The 21,808-nt window shown below is 46.1% G+C and overlaps 1 protein-coding gene across 2 annotated transcripts in view; it reads left to right on the top strand.

Moving 5' to 3' along the window:
- LOC141073688 (contactin-associated protein-like 5) overlaps positions 1-21,808 on the top strand; it is a 960,637-nt gene that overhangs the window by 516,010 nt on the left and 422,819 nt on the right. For both annotated transcript variants that reach the window (XM_073561036.1, XM_073561037.1), the window contains exon 10: positions 4,681-4,852. In XM_073561036.1, the coding sequence (XP_073417137.1) occupies positions 4,681-4,852 (172 nt within the window). The remainder of the gene's footprint in view (positions 1-4,680; positions 4,853-21,808) is intronic.

The raw sequence follows: 21,808 nt of genomic DNA, 5'->3' as shown, positions 1-21,808 counted from the left end.
GTATTGCAGTAAACGTGGTAAGATGTGTAGCGAATTTGACATGTTGAAGTGTTATAAAAAAAATGTGTGTTCAACAGGTCCCGAGTACTTGGAGTATGCCGACCATGATGTATTTAAGTTGGCAGGACGACGAGACAGGAAGAATGTAGACAGACAGTGGTCCTTGAGTTAGGCCCCAGTACAACGTACCCCCAGACGAGGAGGACAAGATTGTCAAGGACGACAATGGACAAAGGAAGGGAAAGTGTAGGGAGGTTGAACTGATGGATAGATCTGCCTGTAGGAAGAGGCAGAGGGGTAGCGCAGTGTAGGTACAAAAGCGCTGAGATAAAGAGAAAGGGGTGCTGTGTTGTAGTTTAACCATTAGAGGGCAGTGGGGAGTGTATGAGTTTGACTGTGTAACTGCCATTGGTCAAAGAAACTGTCAGGTGATAGTGGGCAGAGCTACCAGGACTGGGAGTATAAGAGGTTGAGGGAAGGTTCTGGAAAGTGCAGTCAGCCAGGGGAGCTTACTAGTAAGGAGGTTCTGCTGTAGAGAGTGAGATGGTAGAAAGGCTCCACAGAGCTACTGACAGTAGAGACGGACACAGGGGGTGGCCCAAAGGACAGTAGCCGCAGACATAGATGGTCTGAAGGCAGGGCTGCCACTAGGAATTTCGGGGCCCCATACTGGCAAAATTTTTGGGGCCCCCTTTAGACTCCGCCCAGGCTCCATCCAGCCCCGCCTCCACCCCTCGAACTGTCCACAGTCCCACCGCTCTCTCTTGGAAAAACTCCACTTCTCACCTATCACACATTAACAGTTCCCATCACCAGGTCACACATATAGCCAGCAGCTTTTGCTTTGGCCAAAAGATTGTTTTAAGCCGCCACCATAACAGGGTAGACACTTTTGGCCAGGCCCTACTCTACTGTAACCTATTAAATATTTGTTAAAATATGCAATACAATTTAGGTATATTTTTATTTATTTTTCAATTTTTTAAAATGACCAATAATATTACATACAAGGAACAAATACCACCGCACCATGTCCAGACCACATATTACCACCACATAGTGACCTATAATAAGACATACAAGGAACAAATACCGCCATACCATGACCAGACCACATATTACTACCATAGTGACCGAATAATATCACATACAAGGAACAAATATCACCGCACCATGAACAGACCGCAAATTACCACCACAAAGTGACCAAATAATAGAATATACAAGGGACAAATACCACTGCACCACGCCCAGACCACATATTACCACCACATGGAGACTGAATACTACAATACTGACATTAATAAAAAAACATAATACTATGACCATAAGAGACATTATACACACAAGATCTGTACTTAGTATGCAGTGTCTGTGTACAGGTAATATAGTGATCAATGACATTATACACAGGAGCTCTGTATATAATGTACAGGTAACACAGTGATCACCGGTGACATTATACACAGGACCTCTGTATATAGTGTCAGTGTACAGGTAACACACTAACTCACCAGTGATGTCTCTAGGTGAAGTCCTTCATCTTTGGTTTTCATCTTTCATCCAGCACAGATCGCCATCACGTCTTCCAGCCAGCACTTGTCTCTGCAGGAAATAACACAGTTATCTAGAGCTCCACTTGCAGAACACATTACTTATTTTTTCCCAACTTCTACATTACACCACATGAAGAAAAAAAGGCGACATAGTATCACTGTACACAGTAACAGGACCGCCCCCCCATTTACAACAGTATCCTCAAGAAAATAAAATAAATACATCACTGCAGTAATAATATCCCTTAATTAGCCCCTATGGTAATAATATCCCCATCCTGACCCCCGTGTGTCTCATTCCTGACTTCAGCCATATGTTCTCCCATCCCACCCTCATCAGTATCCATTCTGCCCCATATGATCTCCCCTCCTGACCAATCTGTCTAAATCGTATCCATCCTGCCCCATGACCCTGCCCCATCTGTCTCCAATCATGCCCGGTGTCTCACATTCTGCCCCCTCCTGTGTCTCACTGTCACATTCTGCCCCCTCCTGTGTCTCACTGTCACATTCTGCCCCCTCCTGTGTCTCACTGTCACATTCTGCCCCTCCTGTGTCTCACTGTCACATTCTGCCCCCATGTCCAGCATTCTGCCCCAGTGTCTTGCATTCTACCTCCAGCGTCCAGCATTCTGCCCACAGCATCCAGCATTCTGCCCCAGCTCACAGCCTGCCCCCATGTCCAGCATTCTGCTCCTAGCATCCAGCATTCTGCCTCAGTCTCCTGCATTCTGCCCCAGCTTCGAGCATTCTGCCCCATGTCCAGAATTCTGCCCCAGTGTCCAGCATTCTTCTGCCCCATGTCCAGCATTCTGCCCCGTCTGACACAGTCTGCCCTCATATCCAGCATTCTGCCCCAGCATCCAGCATTCTGCCCCCAGCATCCAGCATTCTGCCCCATGTCCATTCTGCCCCCAGTGTCCAGCATTATGCCCCATGTCCAGCATTCTGCCCCCAGTGTCCAGCATTCTGCCCCCAGTGTCCAGCATTCTGCCCCCAGTGTCCAGCATTATGCCCCATGTCCAGCATTCTGCCCCCAGTGTCCAGCATTCTGCCCCATGTCCATTCTGCCCCCAGTGTCCAGCATTATGCCCCATGTCCAGCATTCTGCCCCAGCGTCCAGCATTCTGCCCCATGTCCATTCTGCCCCCAGCATTCTGCCCCCCAGCATTCTGCCCCATGTCCAGCATTCTGCCCCCAGCGTCCAGCATTCTGCCCCCAGCATTCTGCCCCCAGCATCCAGCATTCTGCCCACAGCGTCCAGCATTCTGCCCCATGTCCAGCATTCTGCCCATGTCCTGCATTCTGCCCCAGCGTCCAGCATTCTGCCCCCAGAATTCTGCCCCCAGCATCCAGCATTCTTCCCCCAGCATCCAGCATTCTGCCCCCAGCATTCTGCCCCCAGCATCCAGCATTCTGCCCCCAGCATTCTGCCCCCAGCGCCCAGCATTCTGCCCCCAGTGTCCAGCATTCTGTCCCCAGCATTCTGCCCCCAGCGTCCAGCATTCTGCCCCCATCATCCAGCATTCTGCCCCCAGTGACCAGTATTCTGCCCCCAGCATTCTGCCCCCAGCGTCCAGCATTCTGCCCCCAGCATTCTGCCCTCAGCGTCCAGCATTCTGCCTCCAGCGTCCAGCATTCTGCCCCCAGCATTCTGCCCCCAGCATCCAGCATTCTGCCCCCAGCATCCAGCATTCTGCCCCCAGCATTCTGCCCCCAGCATCCAGCATTCTGCCCCAAGCATTCTGCCCCCAGTGTCCAGCATTCTGCCCCCAGAATTCTGCCCCCAGCGTCCAGCATTCTGCCCCCAGCATTCTGCCCCGGGCCTCCTGGATAGCCGCTCTCAAAAAAAAAAAAAAAATTCTTCTTACCTTGTTATCTGGCTGTGCTCCAGCGGCGAGGCTCCCTCCCTCTCCCAGTCCCACGTGGCACACTGACTGAATGAGGAAGTGGAGGAGCAGAGCAGTGTGTGACGTCAGGTGAGGGCGGAGCTGTGGCTGGACCATTGTGCAGGGGGGGATTTCGGCGCTGGCTGGACCAAGGTGTGGGGGGGGCTGCCCGAGGGGCCCGGCAGGTGCTGAGTCTGAATTTAAAATAAAGCTGCAGAAGCCTGAATAAAATGTAGGGGGGCCCCAGCGCGGATCGGGCTTCCAGCGTGGTCGGGCCCCCCTAATCACCGGGCCCCATACACATGTAAGGCCTGTCATGCCCTGATGGCAGCCCTGTCTGAAGGTACCAAGTGACAGCGTACTTGGAATGGTGAAGCGCTGTGGTGGATAGGCCTAGGGCAGCCACAGTGAGAAGAGCCACAAAGGACGCCATGACGATGTAAATAAGAAGTGAAGGTACCCAGGTCTGTGAATAAAAGAAGTGTGAAATTCCTGTGGTGAATTGCAGTGGTCGTCAGTGAGGCGGCCAATAAAGACGGACCTGTTGAATGCAACCCTTGTCTGTCTCGTGTCTGTCGGCGGCAAGAAGTGGGTCACCCCCCATCCCTGTTGGTTACACTCTCTCACCTATCCTACACAACCACTAACCATGAGTGGAGAAAAAGTTTTTCTCTGAAAAAGTTATTCTCTGAAAAAAGGTAAGAAAGCAAAAATTCTGCCGGGGTATGTAAACTTTCGAGCACAACTGTATATAATAAGTGACAGATCTTTGATGCAGATGATTCTGCACAGAGGCAAAGGTAAAGGTTAAACGTGTCAGTGTTGTGTTTTACCTCACGAGGTTAAAATTTGTCATCCAGCCTCTGTGTTTATATGATTTTCACTTTATCTGTCTTCAGTCTCTGCTTTGGTCTTGAATTTGTATCCCAAGAAAATCAAATAAACCAATAAATAAATGAGAACCAAATCTCGGTGTCCTGCAACTAACATTGCTTGTCAGATGGAGAGATAGGAAGCTAATGCAGAGACTGAGAATGCAAGTAAAGTTGTGCTTTTCACCATCTGCCATGTTGATTTCTTTCTTTCATAACCTGAGAGTTTTATGACAAAGCTTATGTAATAAAGGAGACATGGAGAATATTGAGACCTCGGGGTCATCCATCAATAGTGCTCATAAAATATAAATGTATTATCCAAAATGTGATTAGATGCCGAGTCTGTCTCTTACTGAACAGGCTGTCCGGAACCGCTGGCAGATTCCTCCTGTACAAATCCCATTTCTTCATTCCAAGGATGCATGAGGCTCATATTTATTGATAATCAGCCCAAGGACCTCATCTCAGTGCAGCGTGGAGCCCTGGGGAACTTCACTGAATTGCAGATCGATATGTGTGGCATTAAGGACAGGTAATTCCCATTCCTACTCTTTACAATATATATGAACCCACGATAATGGAAAATATATTTGAGTCTGTATGAGTAACAATATATAGGAATCCACATGGTTACAGCTCTGTGTATCCAGGCTTCATCTCAGAAGATGACAATTGTTATTAAAATATTCCCAATAGAAGTAAAATAGATATGCCGTTGAGCTTGTTTTATCTCTTAACTTTCCACGTTTTCTTTATAGTTACCTTTTTCTATTTTTTACTTCTTCCTTATTCTCCTTTCACCTTTTACTGTCTTTTTTATCTCGTTTTATTTTTTTATCCACTTTATGGTTTTCTTGCTAAATCATCTTTTGTATCCTTCTTTCACACTTTTCCTTTGCTTTCTCTTCTTTCCTTTTCCTTTTCTACTCTTCTTCAAGCTTGTTTTCTCTCACTTACACTAACCTTTTCTTTTCTTCTCTACATCACCTTTCATTCCTGTTCTTTACCCATTTTCATATCTTCCTTTTCTCATGCATCTTTCTCTTCCACCTCCCTCCAGATTATGCATCTTTCACCGTATTTTTCTCGAATCTTTTTTACTTTTCCTCAACCCTCTTCTTCTTCCTTATGTTGCACCTTAATCTTCTATCTTCTCACTTTTTCCTTCCTCTCCTCCTTATCTTATTAATCTTTTTTTAAAGCTCAGTCTTTACTATTTACTGTCATAGTTTTCCTCTTTCACTCCTTTTCATACACTTTTTTCCCGTAGCCTTTTTCTTTTTGGATTTTAAGGGAGTTATCTCAGCAGGTCTGCCTTGTTCCTGTAGCCCTATTCATATGGCTGGGGCCTAGATTCTTTCCAAGCCTTTACCCCTACTTTTTATTATCAGTTTCTTCAGTTTTCTTTATCTTCTAAAAGATCTCACTTTTATTAATTTGGAAATGAAATATGTCATAAATAGATTGTAAGAATTATATCAGGTCATGCTAACACATGCAGTTTACTGTCCATTGAGAGTAATAAAATTGCACTATGGGTATTTTGGATGGTCAAGCACTCTATATATGCAGTATGCCAGAATTGTATTATATTAATTACCAGTGATTTGATAATAGTAAGTTATAATATTTAGTGATGAGCGAACGTGCTCATTGCTCGATACTCATTTGAGCATCAGGTTGCTTGGATTTTGCTCATTACTCAATCGGGTAACATGGCAGCTCGAGCTCCACGCTGGAGTCCCTATCTCACATGTTTTGTTGCTATTAGACAGCCAATAAACCTGTGGGTATTGCCTGCCATACACAGTAATGCCATAGCCATGTTATCTACTGGCATTACTATGATTAGATAAGACCCAGTGATGCGATAATCAGCACACTCTCCTCTGGAAGCAGTTCAAGGAGAGTTGCTCTAGAAGGGAGAGCTTAGATTAGAGCAGGCATATAGGCAGTGATTAATCACTTTTGCTGTTCTTGTATACCACTGCTGCACCATTAAAACAAATGTATTTTTCAGGGCTACATACTGTCCTATCTCTAGTGAAATCACTGCTACCTGTATTAAGTGTAGGGATAACTCGTGGAGGAGGTACAGTTTTGGATTAGAGTCATATAGCCAGGGTTTATTGCTTTAAAGTCTTAAGTATACTGTTGATGTAAGCTATAAAACAAAAGTCCTTTTCAGTGATACATATTTTCTTTTCCCTACTACTACCTGAAAGTTTGCTGGCATATATTATATACCAATTTTAAGACGTGCAAGGTGTGGTGTAAGAGATAAGAAGGTGGATGTGCAGCTGATGATGCACGCAAAGGTCGAGGCCCTGGGCCAGAAGAAACTGTGCCTGCTGCGGGAGCACAACAAACATGCTCATCCACAAAACCTAGCTTCCTGTTCCACTTTGCAGGGGGACATGGGACATCACTCTTGAAGACAGTACAGTGCGAACAGGTGGCCAGTTGGATGGCCGACAATGCTACCAGTATGTGTTCCAGCATCACCTTGTCTTCCACATGGTACAATCTCACTAGCCAAGAGTCTGGACTACATAATACTCACCCTGATCCTCCTTCCTCCCACCATTTCTAGTCCCAGGAGACATGTGATCCCATACATGGACCATCAAAGGAGCTCTCATGAGGATATCATGTATAGTGATGCCCAAATATTTGAGGAGTCACGGTCAGAAGAAAACAAAGGTGGGGAATGTCAATTAGTATCTGAAGAGGTAGATGATGATGAGACACAGTTAGCAACAAGTCATTTTGTTAAGTCAACAAGTAAGGAGGATCAGAGTGTGGAAGTAGAAGAGAAGACGAGGTGGTGGACAATGAAGTCACTGACCCAACATAGGAAGGTGCCATTCAGATCAAAGACACTAGTGCAGAAGGGGTGGGATCCAAAGCACCACAACAGGCAGGAAGAGGCAGTGGGGTGGCAAGAGGGAGAAAGTAAATAACTGTTCCTCAGAACACACACACGGCAAGGTCTCAGGCCAGGGGTTAGTTGTTCCCCTGTCTGGCAATCGGGTGGGCTGAAAGCTTTAGTCTACAATCGGTGCTACGGATGAGACCACTGCCTCTTTGCCTGTGCTACATACTTTCCAATACCCTGTTCAAGACACAGGCGCAGATGCCTCCCACCCTGCACTTGTTGTTAAAAATTCGCAAGCACCATCAGAAACCACATCTAATTCTGTATTCCAGGGTAGCGTTCAGCTTTCCCTACCTCAGACTTTGGAGAACAAAAGATAATACCCAGCCACCCACTCACAGGCCCAAACACTAAATGCGGACATTTCTAGGATGCTTGCTCTGGTAATGTTGCTGTTTAGGCTTTTGGACACTAAGGCTTGCTGCAAACTCATAGTGGCTGTCCCTTGGTCCTTAATCCCCAGTCACTATTTTTCCCAGTATGCCATCACCTCTTTACAATGACATGTTTCACGTAACATCACCTGTACCCTGACCAATGTAGTTACTTTGAAGGTCCACTTAATTACCGAATGTGAACAAATGCTTGTGGCCAGGGACACTATATTTCCCTGGGCGAATCATGTGGAGTCCGGGTCCAAGTCAAACCCTGGGACAGCACACAAGCTACCGACACCAAGGATTGTGGGCCCTAGCTCCATCAAGGTTTCCTCTATCTCCCACACCAGTTCCTGCACCCCCTTCTCCACCTTATCTTCTATCTCCGAATTGTCAACTCGGATCACGTTGCCCATATCACTCACAAGGTGGAAGCAATGCTTCAGTGAAACACCAACAGGCTCTGCTGATACTGCTTTGTTTATGAGACAAACAGAACACTGCCACAGAGCTGTGGAAAGGTAGAGCAGACTAGACAGGTCTGTTGTTCTCACTGCTGAACCTAAAACCAGGCATTGTTGTGTGTGATAATGCCAGTAACCTGGTTGCGGCTCTGAATGTTGGCAGGTTCAAACACGTATCATGTCTGACCCACATGTGGTTCAGAAGTTTCAGAAAACCTTCCAAGATTTGCATAAATTACTTGTGAAGGTACACTGTTTGTGTACCCATTTCTGCAAGTCAGCTATAGCTGCCACCGCTCTGGCAGTGAGGCAGCTGTTCTTGTAATTGCAAGCTCATAGACTAGTGTGCAATATGACCAAGTGTTGAAACTCCACATTACACATGTTGCAGAGGGTTTGTGAACAGCAGAGGGCAGAAGTTGATTACCAGCTACAACATGCCTGTCAGTATTCTGGTCAGCCTCGCACATAACAACTGAAGAGTGGGCATGGATGAATGACATCTGTGACGTTCTACAAAACTTTGAGGAATCAACCAAGACAGTGAGCTGATAGCAAGCCATAATCAGCGTAACCATCTCGCTATTGTGTGTACTCACACGCTCTCGGCTCATAATTAGTGTTGAGCTTTCCGGTACCGCAAGTATCGGGTATCGACCGATATTAGCTGTATCGGAATTCTGATACTGACTTCCGATACTTTTTTCGTATCGGATACCGGAATCGGAAGTTCCCATAAAGCTATCAGCCTGCTAGATTTGATTCAGCCAATGGAAATCCTCAGAAGTGTGGGCACATCCTGTTAGGCATGTTAACTATTGGCATGACTGTGATTGGCTGCTGAAATGACGTCATCATGATGCGCGGTCTGTGCCGACTGCGGGGGTCTGTGCCGACTGTCGGGGGTCTGTACGGGCCTCTCGGGGGCCTGTGCCGGCTGCCGGTGGTCTGTACGGGCCTCTTGGGGGCCTGTGCTGGCTGCCGGTGGTCTGTACGGGCCTGCCGGGGGCCTTTGCCAGCTGCCGGTGGTCTGTACGGGCCAGCCGGGTGCCTGTGCCGGCTGTTGGTGGTCTGTGCGGGCCTGCCAGGGGTCTTGTGTGTGTGCAGGCATTGTCCGATGGGACTACAAGTCCCATCGGGCGATGCCTGCCACATTGACAGTGATTGACACATTAGCCAATGATGGGACAGTAGTAGTCCCATCATCCGGCTAATGTGTTGAATGTAAAAAAAAAAAAAAACATACTACATACTACATACATGCAACATATATACTACATTCATACAGCATACATACATACTACATACATGCTACATATATACTACATTCATACAACATACATACTACATACATGCTACATATATACTACATTCATACAACATACATATATACTACATACATGCTACATGCTACATACTACATACAACATACATACATTCATACAATACATACATACTACATACAATACATTCATACAATACATACATAGACATACAGTACATATAACATAGAGTACATACTCACCAATACTTGTCACATTGTTCCCCGAAGCCAGTGTCATCTAAGGTAAAATATGAAAATAACAAACAAGCCATATACTCCCTGATCCGCAGAAATCCACGCGTGTCCCACGCCGATCTCCCATGGAGAGCAGCAGCATCAGCTGATGCGACCGCTCTCTAGGGTCTCAAGGAATCCAGTGTCGGGAGGTAGGTATCCTTCCGCACTGTATTCCTCCGCCACTGTAAAAAAAAGTCCCTAGTCTCACTTTTGACATTGCTGTGTGAAAAAGTTCCCACACAGCATTTGCCATAAAGTGAGACCAGGGACTATTTTTTTACAGTGGCGGAGGAATACAGTGCGGAAGGATACCTACCTCCTGACACTGGATTCCTGAGCCCCGTAGAGAGCGGTCGCATCAGCTGATGCTGCTGCTCTCCATGGGAGATCGGCGTGGGACACTCACTCGTGGATTTCTGTGGATCAGGGAGTATTTGGTGGTTTGTTATTTTCATATTTTTCCTTAGATGACACTGGCTTCGGGGATCAAAGTGACAAGTATTGGTGAGTATGTACTCTGTCTTATATGTACTGTATGTCTATATGTATGTATTGTATGAATGTATTGTATGCAGTATGTATGTTGTATGTCTGTAGCATGTTATATGTATGTACTGTATGTATGTAGTATCTATGTATGTTGTATGAATGTAGCATATATGTAACATGTACGTAGTATATATGTATGTTGTATGAATGTAGTATATATGTAGTATGTATGTAGTATGTATGTACTATGTATGTATGCTGTATGAATGTAGTATATATGTAGTATGTATGCATGTTGTATGAATGTAGTATATATGTAGTATGTATGTAGTATGTATGTACTATGTATGTATGTAGTATGTTTGTATGTTGTATGTAGTATATATGTAGTATATATGTATCATGTATGTAGTATGTATGTACTATGTATGTATGTTGTATGTAGTATGTATCTTGTATGAATGTAGTATATACTGTATGAAGCATGTATGTAGTATTTAGTATGTATATTGTATGAATGTAGTATATATGTATGTTGTATATATGTATGTTGTATGAATGTAGTATATATGTAGCATGTATGTAGTATATATGTATGTTGTATGAATGTAGTATATATGAAGCATGTATGTAGTATGTGTGTATGTTGTATGAATGTAGTATATATGAAGCATGTATGTAGTATGTATGTATGTATGTTGTATGTAGTATATATGTAGTATGTAGTATATATGTATGTTGTATGAATGTAGTATATATATGTAGCATGTATGTAGTTTGTAGTATATATGTATGTTGTATGAATGTAGTATATATGAAGCATGTATGTAGTATGTAGTATGTGTGTATGTTGTATGAATGTAGTATATATGAGGCATGTATGTAGTATGTAGTATGTATGTATGTTGTATGTAGTATATATGTATGTTGTATGAATGTAGTTTATATGTAGCATGTATGTAGTATGTAGTATATATGTATGTTGTATATATGTAGCATGTATGTTATATAAATGGTGTATATATGTAGTATGTATGTAGCATGTATGTAGTATGTATATATGTAGTATGTATGTAGTATGTATGTAGTATATATGTATGTTGTATGAATGTAGGTTATATGTAGCATGTATGTAGTATGTATGTATGCTGTATGAATGTAGTATATATGTAGTATGTATGTAGTATGTATGTAGTATGTTTTTTTGTTTTTTTTACATTCAACACATTAGCCGGTGATGGGACTACTACTGTCCCATCATTGGCTAATGTGTCAATCACTGTCAGTGTAGCAGGCATCGCCCGATGGGACTTGTAGTCCCATTGGACGATGCCTGCACACACACAAGACCCCCGGCAGGCCCGTACAGACCACCGACAGCTGGCACAGCCCCCCGGCAGGCCAGCACAAGCCCCCGAGAGGCCCATACAGACCACCGGCAGCCGGCACAGGCCCCCGGCAGGCCGGCACAGGCCCCCGAGAGGCCCATACAGACCACTGACAGCTGGCACAGGCCCCCGAGAGGCCCATACAGACCACAGACAGCCGCACAGGCCCCCGACAGACCAGCACAGGCCCTCGAGAGGCCCGTACAGACCACCGAGAGGCCCGTACAGACCCCGCCCGCACACACTGACACGCACAGTGTCCGCCCATGCACCGCCCACACTCTTTCCCCCTCCCGAACAGGCTGTACAAGGCAAGAAAGGGGTTTTTTCAATTCCGATATTTCTGTCCCATTGACTTGAATGGGACTTCCGGGATCGGAATCGGCGATACCCGATACTTTTTTTTAGATCGGCCGATCCATTCCGATCCGATATTTTTAAGTATCGGGTGGTATCGCTCAACACTACTCATAATTAAAGAGGAAGCTTTGTATGTGGATGAAGTGGAGATGGAGGAATAAGGTACACATGGTGATACCGCCCCGCCTAGCCTCATCTCATCTTCTCAACGTGGATTGAGTGATAGTGAGAAGAAGGAGGAGGAATAGGAGATGGTTGCCTGCGCTACTGAGAGTGGGTCGCCCTCCCAGGGCTGTGAGGTACTCGGTACCAGGCCGGTATCAGTGGGATGTGTCACGGTGGCGGTGACCCGGACCGTGGCCCTGGGTGCCCAAGTAATAGTAAGATGTGAATGGTGGAATGTAGTTAAATGAATAGTTCTTGACGCCACCTGTGGTGTTCGGCATGGGAGGTGTTAAGCCGACGCTGCAGACAGATCCTCCAGGACAGATGGTGTGGTACAGCAATGATGGTATAGCCCTCCACAGGCAGAGCTGTTGTCCCAGGGCAGTGTAGATGTGGAGACACTTAGATGGTGTAGTGTTTGGCGCAGGGGATGTAGCAGTGCCAGGCGGACGGGCGCAGGAAGAAATGGAGGACACCAGGGCATGTAGTTCCAAAGCTTTACTCACAGTCTGTAGTGCCCGTTTCCATGCCGTGTCCTCCTGGTCAGGGACTCAGTCAACCTCCAGGCAAGATGGAAAGCTCCCTTCCACACTTCGCCAACTTATGTGCCTTTTCGGCCTTGCGCTTAGAACTTCTAGGCAGGGTCTTCCTCTAACCCACGTCCTCTGTGTTCCCTTTTACTTCTACGTTCCGTACTTGTCCTTTCCCTTCTATGGAAGCTCAGGCTTCAGGTTAATGAATGTCCTTCTCCTTCTTTACTTTCCTTTTCCATGCCAGCTGGCTCAGGTCACTGAGGCAGCTGCAGCACTCCTTCCTCCATCCCTCTTCCAGGGATCCCCACTCCTCTCCGAGTGGCTTCCTTCCTCACTGACCTCCTGTCAGACTGACCTGTCATCCTAAACCATCCCGCTCATATATATATATTCTGAACTTCACCCACCTCCCAGCACATCTAGTGTTCCAAGCAGGGAACCACCAAAGGTGCTCTGCTTCTCTCTAAGCAAGGAGCCGCAATGTGGTTATGGTGAACTACTCTATTGTGTGGGGTGCGAGTGTTGGAGCATGGTCAGGAGCCTCCAACTTACCTGGATGGTGGGGCACCACACCTTAGGAGAAGTTGCAGTACCACTGTGGACTGAGCCTCAGGGGCGCTGTGGCGCCCCTGAGGCTTCAGTCGCCACAGAGGTACTTCACCTTCTCCTAAGGTGTGGAGCCCCATTATCCAGGTAGGGTGGGAACTCCCTTTCACATTCCAACACCTACACCCCACACACAGGATAGTTCAGCAGGGACCCATCCATGCTTTATGCTGGAAAGGTCATGGAATGCCTTTTGTGGTCCCTGGCTTCGTAACACGGAAGGTGCTGGGGAGGCGGGTGGAGTTAGATATAAAAGAGAGGGAAGGTGTAGGATTTCAGGTCAGTCAGTCAGTCAGTCTGACAGAGGGTGAGAGAGAAAGGAAGTCACTCAGACAGGAGTGAGGATCCCTGGAAGAGGGATGGAGGAAGGAGTGCTGCAGCTGCCTCAGTGACCTGAGCTAGCTGCCACAGGGAAGTAAGAGAAGGAGAAGGAGACGTAGACTGGAGACTACAGATTCCATAAGAGAGATAGAACAGATCGGAACGAAGGAGAATAGAAGGACGGTGGGAAGCAGGTTGAGAAAGAGAGAGAACCCTTCCAGTCCAGAGCGCAAAGGCCGGGGCCCAGTCCCCGAGGTTGATTGGATCTTTATGTCCGGCAACAGACACCGGAGGAGTAGTGAGCCACTAACGCCTTACTCCCATCATAGACTTGGGACACAACAGCACTTGGATAGTGAGTCGGGACGCAGAGAGGAGTCCCCGAAGCAGGCTACAGCTGTCTGTCATACAAGTAGAGACTAGGAACACCTAGAGAGAGGCATTCCAGGGTAACTAAGTACTGGAGTGCTTTGCACCTAAAGGCACATTGGAGGAGTCGTTCAGTAAGGTACATATTGGTGGAGTGTGGAGGGGAGAATCCTATCCTGCCTGGAGGTTGACTGGGGCCCTGACCTGAAGAACATAGTGCAGAGGCAGGCATTTGTGTGAACTGCAAACAGTGAGTAAAGCTTTGGAACCGCATACTCTGGTGTCCTCCATTTATTCCAGCACCGCTACACCTGGGTACCAGCCTCTAACCATTCTGCGCCTCTCCTCATCCATTGCACCTACACTGCCCTGGGACTACAGCTCCACCTGTGGGGAGCTACACCATCAGTCCCAGTGGATCTGCCTGCAGCGTTGGCTCAACATCTCACTTGCCAAACACCACGGGTGGCGTCACGAACTATCCAAATAAACTATTACACCATTAACATCACCGCCATTGATATTGGGCGCCCAGGGCCACAGACCGGGTCACCGCTGCTGTGACACACATTCCCCCTGACACCGGCCTGGTACCAAGTACCCCACTGCCCTGGGTGTGAGGGGTGACCCAGCGCCACAAGAGCACTACCCACACAAGCTTAATCCTGTCTCTTCAGTATGAATGGGCTGAAAAGGAGGAGAAGGAAGAGGAGATGGAGAGTCATCCTCTTGGAAGGGACAGGGAAGTCCTGCCTGTTGGGAGTCTGGCACACATGGCTGAATATATGCCCACTGCCTTTTCCATGACCCTCCCATTATGGACATTTTGACCATCACTGATCACTGTTTGTTTATCCTTCTTGACCCAAGCTCCAAGGAGAAGTTTCCATTTCTCCTTGCTGCAGCGGAGAAGGCTAGTAAAATGATGCAACAGCATAAGTTGAAGGCCCTAGTCAAACAATTAGCACAAAATTTCCCATCTGACAACGCTGGCAGCAGAGGTCATACAGTTGTGGCCAAAAGTATTGACACCCCTGCAATTCTGTCAGATAATACTCAGTTCCTGAAAATGATTGCAAAAACAAATTCTTTGGTATTATTATCTTCATTTAATTTGTCTTAAATGAAAAAACACAAAAAGAATTGTCCTAAAGCCAAATTGGATATAATTCCACACCAAACATAAAAAAGAGGGTGGACAAAAGTATTGGCACTGTTCGAAAAATCATGTGATGCTTCTCTAATTTGTGTAATTAACAGCACCTGTAACTTACCTGTGGCACCTAACAGGTGTTGACAATAACTAAGTCATACTTGCAGCAAGTTGACATGGGTTAAAGTTGACTCAACCTCTTTCCTGTGTCCTTGTGTGTACCACATTGAGCATGGAGAAAAGAAAGAAGACCAAAGAACTGTCTGAGGACTTAAGAAACCAAATTGTGAGGAAGCATGAGCAATCTCAAGGCTACAAGTCCATCTCCAAAGACCTGAATGTTCCTGTGTCTACCGTGCGCAGTGTCATCAAGAAGTTTAAAGCCCATGGCACTGTGGCTAACCTCCCTAGATGTGGACGGAAAAGAAAAATTGACAAGAGATTTCAACGCAAGATTGTGCGGATGTTGGATAAAGAACCTCGACTAACATTCAAACAAGTTCAAGCTGCCCTACAGTCCGAGGGTACAACAGTGTCAACCCGAACTATCCGCCGGCGTCTGAATGAAAAGGGACTGTATGGTAGGAGACCCAGGAAGACCCCACTTCTTACCCCGAGACATAAGAAAGCCAGGCTGGAGTTTGCCAAAACTTACCTGAAAAAGCCTAAAACATTTTGGAAGAATGTTCTCTGGTCAGATAAGACAAAAGTAGAGCTTTTTGGGCAAAGGCATCAACATAGAGTTTACAGGAGAAAAAAAGAGGCATTCAAAGAAAAGAACACGGTCCCTACAGTCAAACATGGTGGAGGTTCCCTGATGTTTTGGGGTTGCTTTGCTGCCTCTGGCACTGGACTTCTTGACCGTGTGCATGGCATTATGAAGTCTGAAGACTACCAACAAATTTTGCAGCATAATGTAAGGCCCAGTGTGAGAAAGCTGGGTCTCCCTGAGAGGTCATGGATCTTCCAGCAGGACAATGACCCAAAACACACTTCAAAAAGCACTAGAAAATGGTTTGAGAGAAAGCACTGGAGACTTCTAAGGTGGCCAGCAATGAGTCCAGACCTGAATCCCATATAACACCTGTGGAGAGATCTAAAAATGGCAGTTTGGAGAAGGCACCCTTCAAATATCAGGGACCTGGAGCAGTTTGCCAAAGAAGAATGGTCTAAAATTCCAGCAGAGCATTGTAAGAAACTCATTGATGGTTACCTGAAGCGGTTGGTCGCAGTTATTTTGGCTAAAGGTTGTGCAGCCAAGTATTAGGCTGAGGGTGCCAATATTTTTGTCTGGCCCATTTTTGCAGTTTTGTGTGAAATGATCAATGTTTTGCTTTTTGCTTCATTCTCTTTTGTGTTTTTTCATTTAAGACAAATTAAATGAAGATAATAATACCAAAGAATTTGTGTTTGCAATCATTTTCAGAAAGAAACTGAGTATTATCAGCTTACAGTAGCCGCTTCTTCCCGGCGGCCGTCCGTGAGCACAGAGGACAGTGTGAACAGCATTTTTGCGGACCGTGCACTCCTGACATGTGCAGAGACACATTCATGTTAATGTGTCACTGTCTACGTGTGTCAGTGTCTCCGGTACGTGAGGAAACTGTCACCACATGTACCGGAGCCACTGATGTGTGAAACCGGCCTAACAGTGTTGTTGGTGCAATATTTCAGGATGAGGGGCCCCAATTTGAATTTTGCTCAGGGCCCCAATTTGTCTAAAACCGGCCCTGGTAGTCATAGGTGACGACAAAATACGGCGAGAGATGGCCTGTCTATTAAGGTGTTGATAAGGCTTTTATTTTTATTTTTATTTTGCTTCTTATACAGGAAAGAATGTTTCCTAACATTTTTTCCTGTAAAATCTATTTTATTTTTAGTTTTGTATATTTTATTGTCAGTCTGTAAATGTGAAGATGAGTGCTGACAAGATTGTTCCATCAGAGACCTGAGAGTCAGAGATGCATCTACACATTTTCTCCATGCTGTTCCCATTCCATTTGAGCACTGTTTACATTAATATCACTAATTTTCCTACCTTCCCAGCCCTCGGATTAGGGTGCTATGGAAAAATGCTTGAATTTGCCATTAATGTAAACAGTACTCGAGTCGAGCTGGTCTGCGCATATGACCTGCTTAATTTGAGTACCGAGCACTCGAGCATTTTGGAGCTCGATCATCACTAATAATGTTCTAGTTGGGTCGCCATCCCAGGGCAGTGGGGTACTCAGTACCAGGCCCGATGAGCTTCAATGGGAGATGTCACAGCAGCTGGGACCCAGCCCGTGGCCTTGGGCGCCCATTGTAAAAAGGGGGAATGTTCAGTGTGCTTATGTTGATTAGAATGAATGAGTTGTGACGCCACCTGTGGTGTTCGGCAATGAAGATGTTAAGCCGACGCTGCAGACAGATTCTCTGGGACAGATGGTGTGGTGCAGCAATGATGTTATAGCCCTCCACAGGCAGGGCTGTAGTCCCAGGGCAGAGTAGGTGAAGTGACACTTAGATGGTGTAGTGTCGGGCGCAGGAGATGTAGCAGTGCCGGGCAGGTTGATGCAGGAATAAGTGGAGGACACCAGGGCATGTAGTTCCAAAGTTTTACTCACAGTCTGTTGTGGCACAAGAGCCCGCATCCGTGCCATGTCCTCCGGGACAGGAGCTCAGCCAACTTCCAGGCAAGATGAAGTACTCCTTTCCAGCACTCCACCAACATATGTGCCTTTTCTGAACATCTCCCTTATTGCGCCTTTAGTGAAGTCCTCACAGTACTGAGTTACACTGGAGTTCCTCCTGTCAGATGTTCCTATGAACCATACTTGTACGGCAGACAGCTGTAGCCTGCTTCGGGGACTCCTTACTACCTAGTCCCGGCTCTCTCACGTTGCTGCTGTGCCCCCAAGTCTTGTGTGGGAATAAAGTGGTAACTTCTATTCCTCCGGTGTCTGCTGCAGGACCATTAGTATCTATACAACCTCGGGGACCGGACCCCGGCCTTGCGCTTAGAACTTGGGAAGGGTTCTCCTCTAACCCTAATCCTTAGTTCTCTTCTCCTCACGTTCCGTACTAATCCTTTCCTTCTTATGGAGAGTCAGGCTTTCTATCGGTGTTCCTTTCCTGTGCCAGCGGACCCAGGTCACTGAGGTCGGCTGCAGCACTTCCTTCCTCCATCCCACTCCGGGTATCTCCTTTCACAGACTGACCTCATCAGACTCCTGTGACAAACTGACTGAATCCCACACTCTTCCCGCTATTTTAGTGCAAACTAAACTCCACCCCCTCCCAGCACGCTTCGTGTTCCAAGTAGGGAGCCACCAAAGGGTGCTTTGCTACACTACTATGTTGTGTGGGATGCAGGTGTTGGAGTGTGGTCAGGTGTCTCTGGGTTGCCCTCCCATGGCTGTGGGGTACTTGGTACCAGTCTCTCAGATGGGAATGTCACAGCAGCGGTGACTCGGTCCGTGGCCCTGGGCGCCGAGGTAAAAGGGGTTGAGTTGGGACTAAAGTTTATAAAGGAATGATTTGTGACACCACCTGTGGTGTTCGGCAAGGGAGGTGTTATGCCGACTCTGCGTGCAGATCCTCTGGGACTGATGGTGTAGTGCAGCTATGATGTTGTAGCCCTCCACAGGCAGGGCTGTTGGTCCCAGGGCAGTGTAGCGGAATGTTTTGTAAGAGGGTGCAGTGTTTGGCACAGAGATGTAGTAGTGCTAAGGATGTTGCAGGAAGGAGGCAAGGACACAACAGGGTGCAGTTTATTTACCTTTACTTGGCAAACGCAGTCCAGAGTCCTGGTTACAGATGGCACAGGAGCAGGCTAGCCTGGAAGCAACTCAGGTATCTCTCTATCAGATGGGTTGTGTAGTCTCCTTCCTAGCGCTGGCTTGAGGTACTTGCAGTACAGTGTTACTCTGAAGTTCCTCCTTCTTATCTTCTTTTAGAACTACCTCGTATGGCAGACAGCTGTAGCCCTCTATCTCTCTTGGCTCACCCGTCGCTGTTATGCCTCCGAGTCTTAGTTGGGAATAGAGCATTTACAGCTTTCTATTCCTCTGGTTTCTGTTGCAGGACCTTCAGTATCCATACAACCATGGAGACCAGGATCCAGATCATGCGCTCTCACTGGGAGGGAGCTCTCTATCCTCAGCTCAACCTCCAGCTTCTCTCCACGTGTCTACACTCATTGCCCTCCTCACACTAACTCACTATTTCCCTTCCTGGCCCTCAGAGCGCGCTCCTCCCCCAATCCTGGTTCAGAGCTCCCTCTGCTGGCCTGGAGTGGGAACTGTGTTGCATGACATGGTTAACTGCTAGAGAGACCCTTCCTTGCTTCCAAGCATGACATCACCCTCCCTGGAGGAAGGCAATGCCACTGTGGCGACCATGCTCCTGGGGGCACCACATTTCCACCTTACCTGAATGGTGGGGTACCACACCTCAGGAGGAGGTGCAGTACCTTTGTGGCGACTGAACCCTCAGGGGTGCCACATACTCATAAAGTGCTTCTGTATTGTCATGTCCAGTGTTCATTCAGGTCATATTGGGGTTGTAGTATTCCAGTCATAGAGCATAATAAAATGGTATTATCGTCAATTCCAGCATTCAGAACACGTTGGGGATTGCATAGTAGTATTCTATGTTTAGAAGATAATATGATTAGCAGAAATGCACAAAATTTGTTAAACTACCTTAATCCTGCATCCAGTTCAGTCCCTTGTGGCAGCTGAACTAGGGCAGTGCTCACCTCACTAGTGACCAGGCCTCGTGTGATGTCATGATGTTGCCGATACTTAGTGAATGGCAAAGACGCCCAGTCACAGAGGAGAAAAATGCTAAGGTCTGGCTGCCATTGCAGACCAGAACGGTTCATTTTAATTTTTTTGCTCTTCTTTTAGGCTGGATTCACCCTTTCAATCTCAATAGCCCCATTGACATAAATGAGGCTGTTAAGAGCAAGTCTGGTTGCCCGTGGCTGGACCATACATTATGGTCTATAACAGAGATGTTTAACCCCTTTCCGACATCAGGTGTACATTTACTCTGATGTCGGACTCACTCTCTTTGATGTGGACTCCGGCAGTGAGCCCACATCTTTCCTGGGACATGTAAGTGGTTTTGAACAGCTGACATATTCCCGGAACAGCCATGAGTGGAATCCCGATCCACCCGCGGCTATTAACCCATTAAATGCTGCTGTCAAACACTGACAGAGGCATTTAACAAGCGCTTCCGGCAATCGCGCTGGAAATCCGCCAACCAGTGACCCACATCGCGTGATCGCGAGTCACAGGTGGGTTGGCATGACAACTGGAGGTCTCCTGGAGAGCTCTACAGTTGTCACTGCCGCCTTACTGTGAGCGCCGCCCATTGGTCAGCGCTCACAGCAAGTACTTCTGCTAGAGGTGATCTGATCATCGCCTCTATGTAGCAGTGCTGATTGGGCTATGGCAGCTTTTAGTCTCCTATGGAGACTATTGAAGCATGCCAAAAGTAAAAAAACAAACATTTTAAAAATAAAAAAAATAAAAAAATATAAAAAGTTCAAATCACCCCCCTTTTGCCCCATTCAAAATAAAGCAATAAAAAAAACCATACACATATTTGGTATCGCCGCATTCAGAATCGCCCGATCTATCAATATAAAAAAAAGGATTAACCTGATCACTAAATGGCGTAGCAAGAAAAAAGTCAAAACGCCAGAATTACTTTTATTGGTCGCCGCATCATTGCATTACAATGCAAAAATGAGCGATCAAAAGAACGTAACTGCACCAAAACGGTATCATTAAAAACGTCAGCTCGGCACACAAAAGAAAGTCCTCACCCAACCCGAGATCATGAAAAATGGAGACGCTACAGGTCTCGGAAAATGGTGCATTTTTTTTTTTTAACAAAGTTTGGAATTTTTTTTCACCACTCAGTTAAAAAAGAACCTAGACATGTTTGGTGTCTATGAACTCATAATTACCTGTCAAATCATAATGTCAGGTCAGTTTTAGCATTTAGTGAACTTAGTAAAAAATCCAAACAAAAAACAAGTGTGGGATTGCACTCTTTTGCAATTTCACCGCACTTGGAATTTTTTTCCCATTTTCTAGTACATGACTTGGTAAAACCAATGGTGTCATTCAAAAGTACAATTTGTCCCACAAAAAAACAAGCCCTCACATGGCCATATTGATGGAAAAATCAAAAAGATATGGCTCTGGGAAAAGGGGAGCAAAAATTGGAAACGCAAAAACGAAAATACCTCTGGAGGTTAAGGGGTTAAAGATTGTCCAAAGGGTTGGTAAATAAATCTATCAAGTTGTGATGAACGTTCACTTGGCCAATTTTAGTAAGTTTTAGGGAATTGGCAAAGAAGAAATGAGTGCTCCTTGAGTAGTGTTGGATTCCAATTATGTTCTGTGGGATTAATACGACCTTCCATGTAAACGATTGCAGAATTTGAACAAATGTTGACAGCGTTTATATCGGTCTCCAAACCAACTCTGATCAAGTCAGTGAATTGAGCCCAATTAGCAAATTTATGAATATCCATTTCAGGCTGAATAGACATCTGATTGGATGCTTTTTATGAATGGCAATAAAAGGAAGAAATAATTGTATAAAGCGAAAGATAAAAAAAACATTAAAGAGCCATTTCAATCTGCTTTGTGCATTTCTATTTTTATTTGTGTCGACGATATATAATTGGACCTTTTTCTATATGACCATTGTTCCTGCGATTTAGCTCCATCAACATCCGATGTATTTATTGAAACATG

The sequence above is a fragment of the Dendrobates tinctorius genome, unplaced genomic scaffold (genome assembly GCF_039654945.1).
Source record: "Dendrobates tinctorius isolate UK_male_01 unplaced genomic scaffold, ASM3965494v1 ptg000312l, whole genome shotgun sequence".
NCBI lineage: Eukaryota > Metazoa > Chordata > Amphibia > Anura > Dendrobatidae > Dendrobates > Dendrobates tinctorius.
This window is presented reverse-complemented; position numbering and strand designations above follow the sequence as displayed.